This window comes from Pelodiscus sinensis, chromosome 2 (genome assembly GCF_052426305.1).
Source record: "Pelodiscus sinensis isolate ZL-2025 chromosome 2, ASM5242630v1, whole genome shotgun sequence".
NCBI classification, from domain to species: domain Eukaryota; kingdom Metazoa; phylum Chordata; order Testudines; family Trionychidae; genus Pelodiscus; species Pelodiscus sinensis.
In genome coordinates this window covers 47,387,821-47,404,815 of record NC_143053.1, presented here as the reverse complement: position 1 = coordinate 47,404,815, position 16,995 = coordinate 47,387,821, and the positions used below count along the sequence as shown (strand labels likewise).

Sequence of the window (16,995 nt, the reverse complement as noted above, 5' to 3'; positions counted from 1 at the left end):
AGTGCAGAGATCATGTATGCTGGGGGTATCCCCCCCAAACCTGAATAAAGTCCATGATCTCCACCCTGAACCAGGAAGGCGCCCACCTTCTCTGGGCCCTGGCAGGCTCCTAGGAGCTGGCAGACTGCTCCTGGGAAGCGGTGGAGGGCTGGCTGCCGGTGGCTTGCTGGCTCATGTTTTGCAGCCACTGGGTCAGGGGCAGTGACTGCTGGCTCTGGGCTGGCAGGCTTGGAGCTGGCACTGTGGCCAGAGTCTACACCTTTAAGGGCTCTGGGGATGGGGGGGAAGGAGAGAAGTGTTTTTGGTTGAGGCCAGAGTGGCCACCAGGGTACCCTGGGAAGGCTGAAGGCCCCCTCTTTTGATATAAGTGTCCACACAGCACTTATTTCAAAATAGCTGCAGGCAGTCCCCGGGTTACGTACAAGATAGGGACTGTAGGTTTGTTCTTAAGTTGAATCTGTATGTAAGTCGGAACTGGCGTCCAGATTCAGACACTGCTGAAACTGACCGCCAGTTCTGACTTACATACAGAATCAACTTAAGAACCCCAGGCATCCCCAAGTCAGCTGCTGCTGAAACTGATCAGCAGCTGATTCCAGGAAGCCCAGGGCAGAGCAACTCTGCCTGGGGCTTCCTGTAGTCAGCGCTGGTCAGTTTCAGCAGAAGCTGACTTGGGGACGCCTGGGGCAGAGCAGCTGGGGTGCTGCTGGGTTGCTCAGAGCAAAGCCTCAGAGGCGCGGGGAACCGCCGCTGCTGCCGCTTCAGTCTGGGTGCCTGTGGTCTGCTGGGGACGGTCCCCAGCAGACCACAGGCTCCCGGACTGAAGCCGCAGCCGCGGGGGGACCCCAGCAGACCACAAGCACCCAGACTGAAGCGGCAGCAGCGGCGGTTCCCCGCGCCTCTGAGGCTTTGCTCTGGCAAATCCTCAGAAGCGCAGGAACCCGCCCGGTGCCCCTGGTCTGCTGGAGACGGTCTCCAGCAGACCAGGGGCACCGGAGCAGCTTACGAACGGGGCTTTCTCGCCCCGACCTGCGGGACAAGAAAGCCCCGTTCGTAAGTGCGGATCCGACATAAGTCGGATCCGCGTAAGTCGGGGACTGCCTGTATTTCGAATGTGGCATTATTCCTCATGGAATGAGGTTTACCAAATTTGAAATAAGCGCTCTGCGGTTTGGCTGTGTAGACGCTAGGAAAGTTATTTCGATATAAGGGCTGTCATTTCGAAATAACTTTGCTGTTTAGACATACCCCAAGTGCTTAAAATTTGTCTTACAAGGGAATTATGATATCAAAGATGTAGAAGAAACCAGGCTATAGAAGTTGAGTGTTTTACTAAATATTGTACAGAACCCTCATAGCACAACCAGGATTCAATCTCTGCTGATTCCTGGCCTAATTGCTTAACTGCAGTACTTACCCTCCCTAAACAGACATTTACTACACACAGTAACTCTCTCCACTAGAAGTGAACTGCACAATAGCAGAAACAGCACTTTAGGAACCACACTAAAAACAGGACCAAGTGTTATCCCATCACTGATAGTAACTAAATCAGATGTTTCAGAGCCAAACAAACAGCTAACAAGCCAGTATTTGAGGTCAGCAGTTTTTCTAGGATTTATAGCTTGCCACTCCCTCATTTAATACTTTAATAATCCTGGCCATGAGAAGCCAGACTTATGATGGTAGTTGCTTAATACATGGTCATGTGGCAATTTGTTGCACACTATGGACTAGGGATGTTAGAGTGTAACTGAATAGTCATATAACCACATCAAGTTTAGTAGTTTCATGACTATTTGATAGTCCCTGGGGCGGGGCCAGCAGCAAGTGCGCTCCCAGCCCCACTCCTGGGGAACTCCCTGCCACCCCACGCTACTGCCTCGCCAGCAGAAGTGCAGGATGGCAGGTGGGAACCAGTCCATAAGGGGAGCCAGTTTAAAAATTAGCTTCCTGTGCAGACCAACTCCCACCTGCTGCCACATGCTGCTGCCTCTGATACAGAAGCAGTAGCATGGGGTGGCAGAGCCCCTGACCAGGGGAAGTCCCTCAATGAAACCCCTCCATGGACAAAGGCTTCTTCGTGGCAGCCTCCAGTCTCCTCCCCCTCACCTGCTGCTGCTGCCTCTTGACATTTCAGTAATGTCAGTTCTTCCTCAGATTTGATATGCAGGCAACAGGTCCTAAGAGCCATGACTCCAAAGAGACAAATAAGTTTACCTTGTCACAATAGGCTCTCCCTCCAAATACCAGGCTAACTGCTAAACAGGATTCATATCAGAGACTCCGAGCCTCCAGCAGAAATGGAAATTTGTTCCTTGCTTATAAATTAGTTTTGTTCCTTGCTTATAAATTAGTTTTCTGCACGAGGTTCCCTGTTCAAACTTCCTAGCTAAGTTGTTCTGTATTTAATCCTGTTTGCACAGTTAAGTGATTGTAGCATTACAGTACTCACTAGTTTTTGAGGGGTGGAAGGGTAAGGACATTTGTGTTTTTAAAGAAGGGTTTGCCTGGAGCCCCAAGGAGATAATCCTGTTATCAAAATTGCATACAGCACTTGATACCTACTGTTAGTACATTAATTGACAGGAACTCTTGAATACCAGTGTTTCTCCAGCGACAACATAACTGGGTATCCATAAAAGGACAGTAATTTAGATTGGACAATTGTTAATACCACAAAAACTCATGTAAAGAGTCAATTACTTTTTCATATTAATAGATTACTGTGTCCAAGAAGCAAAGATTCAGAGAAATATGGTTACTAACACATTAAGATTTGTTCATACCCAGATGGGATCCAAAGCAGTTCCAGAAATCAAATTAAATCTTATCATTTGAACAGATGTTCAGCCACTGAAGTACCATGCATGTTTTTTCCACATACTTACATTATGACAGTTCTTAAATTATTTTTCCTACCTGTTTATCCTCCTCTGTATGTGCTGGATAATCTTTGGCTTTTGTTAGCCACAAAAGAGCCATCTTTTTGTTGTTTAACTTCATGTATGTCTTCCCTAAAAGCAGCAAATTTTTGCTGTAGAAGTTTGGATCAGCTATACAAAATGACAGAAGAGGGAAAGATATTTTTGCCTCATTTATTATACTGATTTTAGACAAAAAGCAACTGTCCCCTGCTTTGAGACATTTTTCCAGCTTTAAATAAGAACTGTCGTGAGGAGGGCATACAAGCCAAACCACTAAATATTGTGACTTGATGAAACATTTACACTTGCAAGATACTTAATGTAGTTACATTTTTTGGCTCAAAGAGCCAGCCCTTAACATGAACAAATGTAAATACTTCACTTACCGTGCTGGGCCCTGCATACTGTGGTGCCCAACAGACCCAAATTCTGCAGCCATCTCAGTTAATTATCATTAATATGGAAATTAATTTTGCCACCAGACTACAGGAAATGAAAAGTCTACAGCCAGCATCAGTGGCTCCTCTTCCTATGCCCTAATGCTGCAATGCTCTCCAGGTGAGCGCCTACAGCACACTCAACATGTGCCAGGGAAAAAAGGAACTTATTTATACAGGTTGAACTTCTCTAGTCCAGCACACACTGGTCTGGCAACATCCATGGCTCAGCATGATTTTAGTCAGCTAGATGTCCACTTAACATGGGTGTGGCCAAGTTTCCCACAGTCCCATGAAGTTTGTTTACAACCACCAGTCCTGGCTCTCAGTGTTCTGTGCTGTTATTTAGCTCTTACCCCTAAATGTCTTCTCAGAGCCCAGTAAGCAGTAGAAGTGTTGATAACGCTACTAGACACTATTGACCTCCCGTGGTTCAGCAGATTCTCTAGTTTGGCACCAGTCAGGTCCCAAGGGTGCCGGACTAGAGAGGTTCAACCTATACCTAATTTCACTAACACTTTCTCCTCCGCTCTAGGAGCCATGGATGAGAGCTGCACGTAGATAACGCTGATGCTGCTAACACCTGAGGAGGGGAGAAAAATTTGATATCATCGAAGAAAGTACAGAGGGTCTCTGTTTTCAGAAAAGGGAAACAAGGATTTTTATCTGGTCAAACGCTCTTAAAGGTCTGTCCGCTCTGTGCAGTGTTTCTGTTTTGGCCACAGATTTTAGAACATAAGCTTTCTGGGCAGAAAGTGATTTCTCATTAGGACTGTTGCTATATTTCAAAGGCAAAAGCGCTATGGGGAGCATGGGGCCAGCGGGGCACTGCTTGATCCTGGGCTCCACGCGGCGTTGCCACTTTGAAATGCCGTGTGCAGCCTGAGGCCAGATGGGAGCTCCAGCTCTTCACAGAAGCCCTCAGCAACAAAGCTGCTGGTGACCTCTCCATTATCTTTCTGCTTGCTACCTCCTCTAGGGCTGCAGCCAGGGAAGGCATGTCAACAGGATGCTTAATAAGAGGCATCACTGTCATCAAAATCCAAACCCTATTAACAATAAAGCCAATGCAAGGGAACTGGTACTCAGCTAAGTGTTACCATTAACCAGAAGTTGTTAATATTCAGATTGCTAGTAGGAGGCATCCATTTATGCACCTTTCCTCCCAGGGACAAACATCACTTCATAAAATGGGGAAATAGGTAGAAATCACAGTAAATCACAGCAGGGCTAGGAATAGAACTAGGATGTTCTACTTCAGTCTCCTGTTCCAACCATCAGGCTACCTGCCTTATTCTTTATCTTCTTTACTATATATTTTAGAAATGTGCATCTGACTGTGAGTCTCTTTGTTCAAAAACTCCTCCTGAATGGTAAGAGCTAGGATCACCAAATTTCGGTTACAGCTTCCTCTTCTCATAACTTAAAGCAAGATAAGGGTTTGGTTGTGCCAAAGACAGTGGGATGTGCCAGGAATTCTATTGTTTTTTATAAAAAGGTAATGAAAAAAGGGAGGGATCTTTTAGGAGGGACAGTTTTACTGTAGAATGACCACAGGGAGGCAGTAACTATATCCTCAACAACTATATTCCCAGTGGGCCAGCAGGGGGCAGAGGTGGAGAATTGGACAGCTATCTACTATATACTTCAGAGAGTTTGTCTGTTTGTGCACCTGTTTGTGTCTGTCCCCTAGCTGGGGGATGCGCACCATTTCCCAGCCCCAAACTGCTGTGGTGAGAGAAGGTTGGGGTTGTCTTGTCTCCCCAAGACAGTCTGAATACTGAACCCCTCATCCCTAGCCCCACCCCAGAAGAATTATGTAAATGATGAAAAACAAACCATTTGAGTTAAGGACCTGAGCAATGCCAGTTAAATCTTCTAGTATACACATATGCTAGATTCAGTATACAACCCTACGTTTGAAGCACTGCTATTCTGAAAACGTGGAGTGTCCTGCATACATGATGTGTTCAATGAATTGGGATACTCCAACATGACAGCTTTTATCGTCATAAAATGAAGAAACTGAATTGCTAGGGTTTGAGATTTTCTACTATTGCATTTATAGCTGTTAGTGGCAGCCTTGCTGCCACATTCTGCTCTTATCCATGCAGTCACACAGTCTGTGACTATAATGGAGGGCAGAATTGCAGCCCTCTGACTTGCCACTCTTTTTAAAAGTGTGTGCGCACATGCCCACTCTTATCCTGGAGAGGTAGGGGCCATGCAGTCCCACCTGCTGGCTTCTCCATGGGGCCAGCCCGGGGTGGGAGATGGGAAGACAGCCTCCTGATGGCTTCTCCCTGAGGCTGACCTGGAATTGGGGCTGGCAGGGGGGAAGCGCTGGCTTCTCGCTAGAGTTGGTCTGGGATTGTGTGTGTGTGTGGCTGTGCAGGTCTCCCACTGGATTCTTGATGGGGCAGGGCTTGCGGCATGATGGCAGCAGGGGTCGTGGCCATGGTGGGAGACTGCTCCCCGGAGCCAGCCAGGGTCTGTTGGGGCCACACAGCACAGTAGGTGGCTGCTCCCTGGAGACAGTTAGTGGTGTCAGCCAGCAGCTGCTCCCCTGTGGTCTTTTGTGAGTATAATCGTCCCTGCTATTACCTCCCCTCCCTTTCCATCTAATGTGAAACTATTCACATTCCATGCACATCCCGTTGCCCTGGCCTTGCTGTAAGTTAGGATAAGAGCAAGGTGCATCCCACATTTGGTGGTCCTTGCACTTACCATTTAGTAGGAGCTTTTGAACAAACGGACTCACACTCTAACTCTGTATTTCCCCATTTGTATTTTTTTATAACTCAAACATCTCAAAGCCGAACTCCTTAGCTGCAAGTACAAATTTGATGTCGGTGATGTTCTCTGACTAAACTATAATCTTTTCATAGAGCAAGCCTTTCTATGAGCTTTAATTAAAAAAGATAGGCAAAGGGAAAAGCTTAGATGCAATGTATCAAACATTCAGTGCTGAATGATACAGGACCCACACACAGTGCAGCTACGTGGACATGTAATTTAACGTCAAACTACTACATACATCCCTGCTTGTGTTGCACATATTTTTTGTGGATTTGGTCACATTCTGCTCTTGAACACCTCCACATCCTGTTTTTACTTCATCCTTTCTCTGCTCTGTTGCTACACTGAGGAATTCTGTCAATATCCATGCTTGGCCTGGTTAAATGAACAAGAGCCAGGAAGTAGCACCAGGGAGATTTATCCAGGATGAGGACAGCATAACAAGAACAATCAGATCTTCTCTCACACCTGGAATAGGGGGTTCAGATGAGCTAAGATGAGGGTGAGAGACACAATTCAGCAACTTCTAAGTACATTCCCTCCTGCAGGTCTTAGCATCTTCAACAAAGGTAAATTGAACAGCCAACTAAGGTATGTCTACACTGAAATACATGTCCAGGGGTCACACTCAGGCTCTGGTTTAACCCACCTTCCAACTACGCAAAAATCATGTTAACCCAGGGATTAGACCTACGTGCCCAAAAACTCTTGGGGGCACAGGGTCTAAGCCAGTAGTGTTTCTTAAACTTTTTAAGACCGAGGAACACCAAGGATTTTTTTGTTGAGGGGGGGGGGGAAAAAAGGGTTCAGGGGAAAGTTATTGAGGGGAAAAAAAGGGTCAGGGGGCAGTTACCGGAGGGGGGGAGGAGGGTGAGAGAGAAAAGTTGCCTGCCCCTTTAAGGTCGCCTGTCCATTTTTAATTCTGTTGTTCCATCCAACACAGTTTAAGAAACACTGGTCTAAGCCTTGGCCAGGCTGGGACCCAAAGTTCAAGTCAACTCTACCGAGATGCAGTCCCACTGTACGCATGCTCAGGGGGCCTGCCAAAAGTCCAGTATCCTCTGGACTGTCAAGTTTTCCCAAACTGGACTATAAACAAAGGGCTAGAGTGGCCACGCTTTTGGAGAGTACTAGGGAAGGCTTGGATATGGGCAGCTGGATTCAGTCTCAAAAGGACTAGAATACAGGGCTCAACAATTCCTAACCAAGGATTATAAAACTATATAGCCACTCATGCCTTATCCTAACAAAGCCAGAGTCTGCCATCTTGAGTTCTAACCAACCCTAGGTTTACATTGCAGTGCAGACACACCCCTGGAGAGGGAAGACAAGTCATACGCTAACTGACCTGCAATTCAATCAAGAGAGAAACAGAAGATAAGATTTATCTTTTAAGTATTCTGATAGGCACCAAATGAAACAAAGGACAGATTTTTCCCTCAACTACTAAAAACAACCAAATTCTCTTCATATCCAGCTCTCGGTATTTTCTTTCTAAAATCATGAACCCACCATCATCATCTCCTACCTATACTAATGCTCTGACAGACTTCTAATTCAGTGCTTTACCTATAATTTCTTTTATGGTTTTCTGCTGCTGTCAATACTATAATATCTGAGTATTCTCTATATGAGATTGTAGTCATCGAGTCACCAGTGGCTTTTGCATGCCTCTCTTTTTGAGGTAAACACCTTGTTCGGGATATTTTAATTTGTTTGACTAATTTGTCTCAAGGATATTTTTACTTTTCAAGGGGGCGTGTCACTGGTTCTTAATGTCATTCCTGCTGTGGTGGAAAGACTTTTTCAAAGAAGTCTGATTAAATAATTAGCTACTGCTGAGCAAGCTACAATTTAGTAACTGCTAGTCAGGGGACAGTGAGGAAATCATTCCCCCTTTGGGTCTAGCCACTGTTTCTTCACTTCAGGTAACAAAGAAAACATTTCAAATATTTCCTTTTGTCAGGAGACACTCTTTGCTCCTGATTGTATTTAAACTGACTCTTAAACAAGGAAAGGAAAAATGTTCATTCTGTTTCTTATGAGAAAATGTAATTCCTGATTAACTTCATGAACAAGCCCAAGTGATCAAAAAACAAGTATTTTTGTAGACTTTCCCCTCGCAACCAGCTCTACTGATGAGTAAGAAAGAGTAGTAGTCTGCACTGGTTCTTCACCTTTTCTAAGGTCTCTCAGTGAAAATACTATGAAATAACTGTAAATATTGCATTGCTGTAAGTAACATGCATACATTTCACTAAGCAGTGCATTTAATTCAATCAAACTGAAGACTGCTGAATATCTTTGTAATTGGTTAAATCGTTATAACGATTCCCAGGGCTCGACAGGCGAGTAGATTTTAAGCCGGCGGGGCCGTGCAGCGCGGTCTGCGCATGCGCAGTGTGCTTGGTGAGCCCTGATGATTCCCCACAGCTCTGCTGCATAAAGGGGCTGTGGTGGGAGGAGCTTGGCATATAACCATGTGGAATAAAAAACTTAAAGAACAACCAATAGTCTAGTAGAACCTTAAAGACTAACAAAACATGTAGATGATGATATGAGCTTTTGTGGGCACAGCCCTCTTCCTCAATGACCGGCATCTGAAGCTTTTGAACACATCTAATGAGTCAGCGATGGGGAACCTAAGTTGGTGAGTGGGCTGCACGAGTGGCTCATCTGCATCACAGTGGGCCATGAGATGGTGGTAACCAAGTTGATCTCCCAAGTTATGGTAGTTTTGCTAATTTCACTTGCATGCCCAGAATTTGCGTGGTGTACCAATTGAACCATAAAGCAGTGCTTTAATTGCATGCAGAGAGAGCACATAGCTCTCACGGGCAATGTTATGTGTAATCAGCACACACCTCACTTCACCTGCCTTTGCTTATATATGTGGACAGAATCTGACAACCCTGACAAAATGTCTCACCGACCACACATACAACTCTTATGAGCCGCATGCAGCCCCTGCACCTCAAGTTGCCCACCACTGAGCTAAGTGGTAGGGGCAAAGAACCTTGAAACTATGTTTCATCAGTACATATACTACTACATGTTTAACCCTGGGTATTTGCTTGCTTATTTTGTATCATCAAGGGAAAGACACTCATCCTATGTACAACCTCCACAAAAATTACCTTCTTCAGCCTTGTGAAAGTATCTTAGAGCCTGAAAAAGATAAGGGTCTAAGTTAGTAATGTAATGCTAAATGAGTTTAAATCCATATTAATCAATTTATTTCTGAGAGCACCCACCTGTATTAGAAGGCTATGTTTTCTTAATCAACATATACTGTTGGCCATTTATTGTCAACAGAACACAAAAAGCCTTGTAAGATATATTTAACTACCACAAAATTGTGTATTTAAAAATCCATCAAAGCAGAGCCTGGAATTCTTTAGAAAATAATGTTTTGTTTTGTTCAGTCTACTAGTTTTTAATATTGCATATTTTTCTTGAGTAATCATATAAATGGCAAAGCAGGGTCTTTTGAAGATCTATTGTAGTAAGGTTAATATCTCCTTTCCAAGTGCATCAGGTTCTATGAGTTGTCCTGAATTACCTGACTATTATTACTATTTGATAACTTTACACTGTAAAATAAAAGCTTGCAAAACGTACATCACTGCCAACTGCAACACTTTTAATTGATTTCAGTCTTTGAAGTTAAGACTGATACCAGAACAACTGAAGAAATATATGTGAGATTTATATTTGTTTTTGACAGCATGCAAGTCCTTTTTACACACTCGACAGGAGCAGTCATGATAGTGGGCATACAACCTTCTCCACGCTATCCTACTCCTATGCTCTAATCACGATGGTTTGAAAGCAATTGTGTCTAGATGTCCATTTATTCCTTGGCTTGGCACCTCACTGCAACTTTTGCTGGCCCTAGTTGTTATTACCATGCTAGACTGACCCACTATTTCATGTAATATATAGCCATCACATACCAAGTTTTTTTGTTCATTGTTAATGATTTACAGGGAAAGTACTGTCTAGTTTTAAAAAAAGCCACTAAACATCGACAAAATGCTCTTTGTGCTGATGTTGCAGAAATTTATTTTCAGCAACATGATGACATTTGTGAGGGTGGAGTTGACACTGCAAAACACTTAATATTCTGTTCATTTTGAAAGTAGTATAAAACCCAGGGCCAGGTTTTGCAGAATTCAGCAGCACTACAAAATCTAGGCTGCCATTTTGGATTTATTCTTCTGAGGGGTGAGATTTAGTGGCCACTTTACAAGTTTCATTTTCAGTTGCAAAAGCCCATTTTTAAAAAAAATCAAAACTCAAGCAACAAAAACAAGCTTTCTGCCAGGGAGCAAATCTTATGCAGCTGCTTTCCTTGTTTTGTTTTGTTTTTTTAAGGTGGAGGGAAGGAGACATTATTTAGTAGAGATTATGGCCAAAAATGTGCTTGTTCAAAGAGAAAACCCAAACACAGCTGCTGGAACTTAGATGTGTTTCCTAAGGGCAAAGCCCGATGGGAATTTCAAAACCAAGTTATTCAACCAAAATATTAACACATTTAGTGTGATTTAATAATTTGTTGAGAGTCCCTATACTAACTGACCAAAAAGTTACATAGCTGAATAGAAAGGGGGGGGGAGGGAGAGAAAAGAAAAAAAAAACAGCCACAGATTTTTCATGTCTGGATTATGCTAAAAATAATTCTATCACCACTCTATGAAATATGTGAGAGCTTGTTCATATGAATACTTAGTGTATACTGGGGAGAAAATCTACCTTGTACTAGCCTGCCATCCATTAACTCACCACCATTTGGACATTGATGTGCACAAAAAATTCCCTTACTTTGAAATAAGAGTAGGCAACTTCTAGTAAAGAGGCACATGTTCCACACAGACACATGCTGCATCTCAGGCAGCTGCAAGGTAGCTACACGTCCCAGCCTGTTGCGCATTCCTTGTGCGGGCAAGCCCTTACATAGCAGACAATGTACTCTAGTAATGAAAAGCACAAGACCTGGCATTAGGAGAACTGTGATGTACTCATGGTTATAACTCAGACTTCCTGTTTGACCTTGGGCAGCCTCTTAAACTCTCTGAGGGTATGTCTACACTTGCACTCTCTTTCGAGAGAGGGATGCAAATGAATACATTCCAAATTGCAAATGAAGTGAATGAAGCTGGGATTTAAAACCCCCACTTCATTTGCATATTTGCATTATGGTGCTATTTCAAAATAGCAGACGCTATTAAGATGTGGTTATTTCAAGAGAAAACCCTTCTCTCGAAATAACCCTTATTCCTCATACAATGAGGTTTACCAGTTATTTCGAGAGAAGAGTTTTCTCTTGAAATAACCGAGTCTTAACAGCGTCTGTTATTTCGAAATAGAGCCATAACGCGAATATGCAAATGAAGCGTGGGATATTTAAATCCTGGCTTCATTTGCAATTTTGAATGTCTTCATTTGCATCCCCCTCTCAAAAAATGGTGCAAGTGTAGACATACCCAGAGTCTCAGTTCCTTCAGACTTAACAAACCAAACAAAAAAAACATAGGAAGGAAATAATTCTGGCTAAGAAATCTCACTGAGATGGGCGCATTAGCATGCATACAAAATTCCATGCCAATGGAGGACAAAAATAGCTCAAGTCTGATCTGGAGAAAAACACAAGGAATTAAATAGTCATGAGTATGAAGAGGAAACATTTGCTAATGGAAAATTACAAAAGCAGAGGGAACCATTTTATTTTCAGAAACGGAAATGAAAATAAAAATACAGCCGCTCCCCGAGTTGCGAACAGTCGACTTACGACCGTTCACACTTACGACCAAAGCTCCCATGGAGCGGTTGTAAAGGCGGTCCCCGAGTTACAAACGTGATCCGTGCTTACGAACAGCGCGGTCGCGTGTAACTCAATGGGGTCCGAGGTACGAACAGCTTGAGTTATGGCCAAGTGTTTAGTGTATAACTCGTTCGTAACTTGGAGAGATGCTGTATTGAGTATCACATGAAAAAATACATAGGTCAGGAGTGGGGAAACTTTTTTGGATTGGGGTTCGCTGACCTAGATAAAAATCAGTCAGGGGCCACACACAAGTGGGAAGTAAAACAAAGCAAAGCAAAAACTCACACTCACCGACTGAGAAGGAGAAAGACACTCCCCACATTCCCCTTGCACACCAGAGCCTTGGAGAAGGGGGGTCCAGTCTGGAAAAGTTTGTGTGGTCCAGCCCTGTAGTGGGGCAGCGGGGACCTGGAGTGCCTACACAGGCTCCCCAATTCTGGGGAAGGGAGCAGAGCCTCAGGGGCCAGATCTAGGCAAGCTGGGGGCCGCATCAGGCCCCCGGGCTTGAGATTCCCCACCCCTGACATAGATGTTCAGATATCCCAGTGACAAGAGCTGCATTGGAACCTAGACAGACAACTATCTGTGGTCTGTGCTAACAGCAATTGCTGAGTATGAACTAGGAATGTTAAATTTAAGATTAATCAGCTAATTGAGTAGTTGATGGAATTTCTATCAACTACTCAATTAGCCGATAAGGGGGGAAAGCTCGCTATCCCCACTGCACATCTGCCTTTTAAATACAGTAAGAGCTGCCCACAGCTCTTACTACATTTAAAAGGCAGCATCACAGCGAGGAACCTGGGGCAAGTGGGGACTCAAGCAAGTGGGGACTGCTGCTGTGCCTCTGGCTCCCTGTGGAGAAAGTGCTGGGGCAAACTGGCTTTTAAGCCAGCTCCCACACCCCGACGCCCCCCCCCCTCCCCCCGTTACTGCCTCTGATACATCCCTAGTAGGAGGGGGAGAGAGGGAACGACTAGTCAAATAGTGACTCGACTACCTGATAAGCTTAGGCTTTTCGGGCAGTCGACTAGTTGCTTACATCCCTAGTATACTCCATGTTACATGTTATGTAAGGGTTTTCCCCATGTGAGCATCTTTCATTAAATCATCCGCATTTGAGAGAAGGTGGTTCACTAGGCTAATGAGCTAAGAGAACTCCTCTACTGTATATTATCAATGGAAAATAATTTGGAGGCTCTCATGTATTTCTTATAGACTTAATATCAAGCTTTCAGAGCCCCGTAGTCCAAAAGGATATTTGCCAAGTAATACATCATGAGTCAGTTCATAACTATTCTAGGCAAGGCCTGACTTGAGAATAAATGAATTAATGTTTGTTGGTTTTACATAAAGCCTGGCATATTTCTAAACAGATCAACTTTATCAGCCCCAAATTTGTATTTCATCCACGAGTACAATTTTGCATATGACTGCATCTGTATTGTTCTTCATTCTGACCACTTCTGGGAAGTGAGCTTCATTGGTACAATTATTACTAGTACATGTTAATGGCTTATTTTTGCTAAGAAAAAGCCTAAGGGGAACAAGTATGTGCACACAGTACCTCTTCATAGGTGGAGCTTGGTGGTGTTGCAAACAGTACTGCAGCTATTTTGCTCTGGTACCATGGCATTTCAGCAAATGAGTAACACCTGGAGCACAAGCAAAAAGTTTTTATATATTTCACATATCGCCTCTATTTTGGGGTTCATACTTTTTAGGGGTTGGACAGAACCCCTAACTGTCAAAGTTTGTCATCCAGACAGGGACCCACAATTATGTGATTAAATGTAATGATATTACTTGGTCTTTGAATGAGTTGTTACAATAATTTTATCATAAGTCTCATGGGGTAGCCATATTAGTCCGTATCTGGAAAAAAAATAAAAAAGGAGCCCTGTGGCACCTTTGGGACTAACAAGTTTATTAGGACAAAAGCTTACTCCCTAATGAATCTGTTAATCTCTAAATTGCCACAGGACTCTTCGGGTTGTTTATTTTTTTTTTAAATAACATTGGGATATTTTAAAAAAATTAATCAAAGCAACTGCTACATAAGACAAAATCACTCCATCAAAATTAATGTGTCTCCACTGTTGCTAATCGTTGTTGCATAATAAAAAAATAAAAATCCAACTTGTAGCATTAAGAGTTTAAAAAACAGCCTACACCTCGATTTAAATGAGAAAATCAAGGAGTTAAACTACCATTCCCATTCAGATCCAGCCTTATGCTTGTACTGTAGTGATTTAACCACATACTATATGGAACTGTGAGTTCAAAAATTTAAAGCTGGATAATATAATAGCCTGACCAAAACATTTGCTTGTTCCTCTTGATTATTACATTTTAAACCCCCCAAAATTATAGTGCTCTTGAGAGACTGCATGTTCTACAACCATGAGCACAGGACTGGGTGCCAAACTATTAAATTTTAATCCTGGCTAATAAATTCCTGCTGTTCACCTCATTTTCCCCATTTCTAGAATGGAAATAGTTATTCCTTGCCCATGGGAATGCTGCAAAGATTCCTATGTGTAAAGAATTTAAACATGTAAATATGCACATATGTACTACTGATAGTTTGTAACACCCGTATTCTGGAAAATCAATCAAATTTATGATTAGCCTTGATTTGCCAAGAAAACGTTTGAAATTCCTCATACCTGAAGCAATGGTACATACAGCCTTTTTCTGGGGGAAAAAAGAGGTGCAGAAGAAGTCTAGAAACGTACTGAAGGCTGAGAGTTGAAAGTAAACACCCACATGGGGTGTTTTGCAAGTAGCAAAACCTTGGTAGGATGCTATTGATAAACATTAGCAATGCTAGTGTAGGATGAAACAGAAGGTGAGCAAGAGTAAAGAACTGATTGAATAACTGGTTGAGATTCTGAATCCCTACTCTAAAAAAAGAATGTCTGGGACACTCCTGTCAGGGTGGTTAAACACTGGAATAAATTGCCTAGGGAGTTTGTGGAATCTCCATCACTGGAGATATTTAATAGCAACTTAGATAGACATTTATCAACGATGATCTAGAACAGGGCTGAGCAAAAATACAGCCCAGGGGCTGGATCCGACCCACCAAGCCACCGGATCCAGCCCATGGATCACCCTGCTGCGACCCTCAGGCACACGCAGCTGCCATGGTTTAAAACCCAGTCCCTACATCTCCCTACTTTGCAGCAAGAGGGAGGCTTTGTGTGATCTCCCCACCCTGAGCCCAATTCTCAGATCCTATTGGCCAGAAACAACCTGCCAATAGGAACTGACCTCAGCCTCTCTCTCAGCTCCTATTGGCTGGAAACATACAGGCAATTGGAACTGAGAGATTGGCCTGAAAGCCTGGGGCAGCCTGAGTTGAGAGCCATGTGGAGGGACTGGGGCTGAAGCAGGCAGGGAGCCCAGCCTGCCTTGGAGGTGCTGCAGCCTGCTGGCCAGGAGACATTTAGGTAAACTCCTCCCAACCAGCACCTGCCTCTGGCACCCTAACTCCCTTCCCCAGATCACCATCCAAACCCTCTGCACCCCCTGCCCCAGGTGACAACTCCCTCCCAGGCTCTGTACCCCCTCCCAGGCCCTGTACTCCTCCCCCAGGCCAGAATCCTCTCCTGCACTCACATTCCCTCCCGGAGCCTACACCCCAATCCCCCATCTCAGGTCACAACCCCCTCCGTCACCCAAATACCCTCTCAGACCCCACACCATCTCCTGTACCCCAGTGACTCTTCTGCACCTAACCTCCAACCTAGACCCTGCACCCCTCCACATAAAAGTGCGGCCCTTGACCACTTACCAAAATCTTGGAGTGGCCCCCCACCAAAAATTATTGCCCCCCCCCGATCTAGATGGTGCTTTGTCCTGTGAGGGCAGGGGGCTGAACTCAATGACCTCTCAAGGTCCTTTCCAGGTCTGTGATTCCCCTCAAACCACTTGAAAGGTGATGTATTTTGGCAGCATTTTAATGCCAAAAGTAATGACACATAATTTCCTGTCCTACCAACTTTTCCCTTACGTTTTCCTGAGTCAGCTGACTTGGGCAGGCGGGGCTTGACCTGGGCATTCTCTACCACATCTAGAGGGTTGAACGAGCTGGACTTTAGGCTCCCCAGGGGTGCCATGTGGTAACAGTTGGTGCCTCAATGCCTACAAAATAAGTCCTTAGACTCTTCCCGTAAGTCAAGCTACCTTAGACGTAGGGGTTCAGGCAAGCTGAAACTTTGGAAAGGCAAGCAGGGAAAGATCATAAACTTTGGGTGGAAGGCTGGAGTTTACTAGGTTTGCAAGGGAGATTAGAAATAAAGCCATGAAAAGGAGCAATTGGTGGACTTGACACATATTCTATAAATCCTTTCTTATCCTCTTTATTTTCACCATCTTCGTGGATATGGCTACACAGAAAAAATAGCCCTCAAACTCAACAGCAAGCCTCAGAGTCCAGGCCAAGTGGGCCAAACAGCAGTGTAGATGTTCCCGCTTGGATCCTGGGCTCTGAGACATTTTAACAGAGGTGGGTCTCAGAGCCTACACTCCTACTTCAGCAGAAGTGCCTATGCAGCTCTTTTCAGCTCAGAAGCACAAGCCTACATCTGCTAAGCAGGCTGTGACCCACTGCCACTGGCAGGTTTTTTCTGTGTAGATGTACCAGGGCATTCTTAAGATTGCTTGTACAGTGCTGAAATGGCTTTGGCACTCTGATGGAGGTACAGAAAAAGGAGGAGAAAGTGCTGCATCTGGACTCAAAACATGCCACAAGCTTTCAACACCATCTGAGGACATTCCAGAAGAAACAATGAGAATGGGAATGAGGGAAAGGAAGCCTTGATGTGGTTATATAGACCATGGCTGACCCCAAATTTTCTAGTCAAATGGCTTTTTTTTCCTCAGGAGCTCTCTCTTTCTCCTTCATAGCTTCTCTCTCATACTCTTTCTTCTGACTGCTGCATTTAAGTTCACACATTCACTGTCAGAAAAAATGTGCTGGGTATCCAGCCAAGTTCCT

At 44.1% G+C, this 16,995-nt stretch overlaps 1 protein-coding gene across 4 annotated transcripts in view; it reads right to left on the bottom strand.

Annotated features, from left to right (window-relative positions):
* RMDN1 (regulator of microtubule dynamics 1) overlaps positions 1 to 16,995 on the bottom strand; it is a 41,088-nt gene that overhangs the window by 2,456 nt on the left and 21,637 nt on the right. For 3 of the 4 annotated variants that reach the window (XM_075920438.2, XM_075920437.2, XM_075920440.2), the window contains 3 exons: positions 13,558 to 13,645; positions 9,301 to 9,331; positions 2,923 to 3,056 (listed from right to left, as the gene is read on the bottom strand). In XM_075920438.2, coding sequence (XP_075776553.1) covers positions 2,923 to 3,056; positions 9,301 to 9,331; positions 13,558 to 13,645 — 253 coding nt within the window. Of the gene's footprint in view, positions 1 to 2,922; positions 3,057 to 9,300; positions 9,332 to 11,012; positions 11,137 to 13,557; positions 13,646 to 16,995 lie in introns of those variants that run through there. The other variant, XM_075920439.2, reaches the window with a different exon arrangement.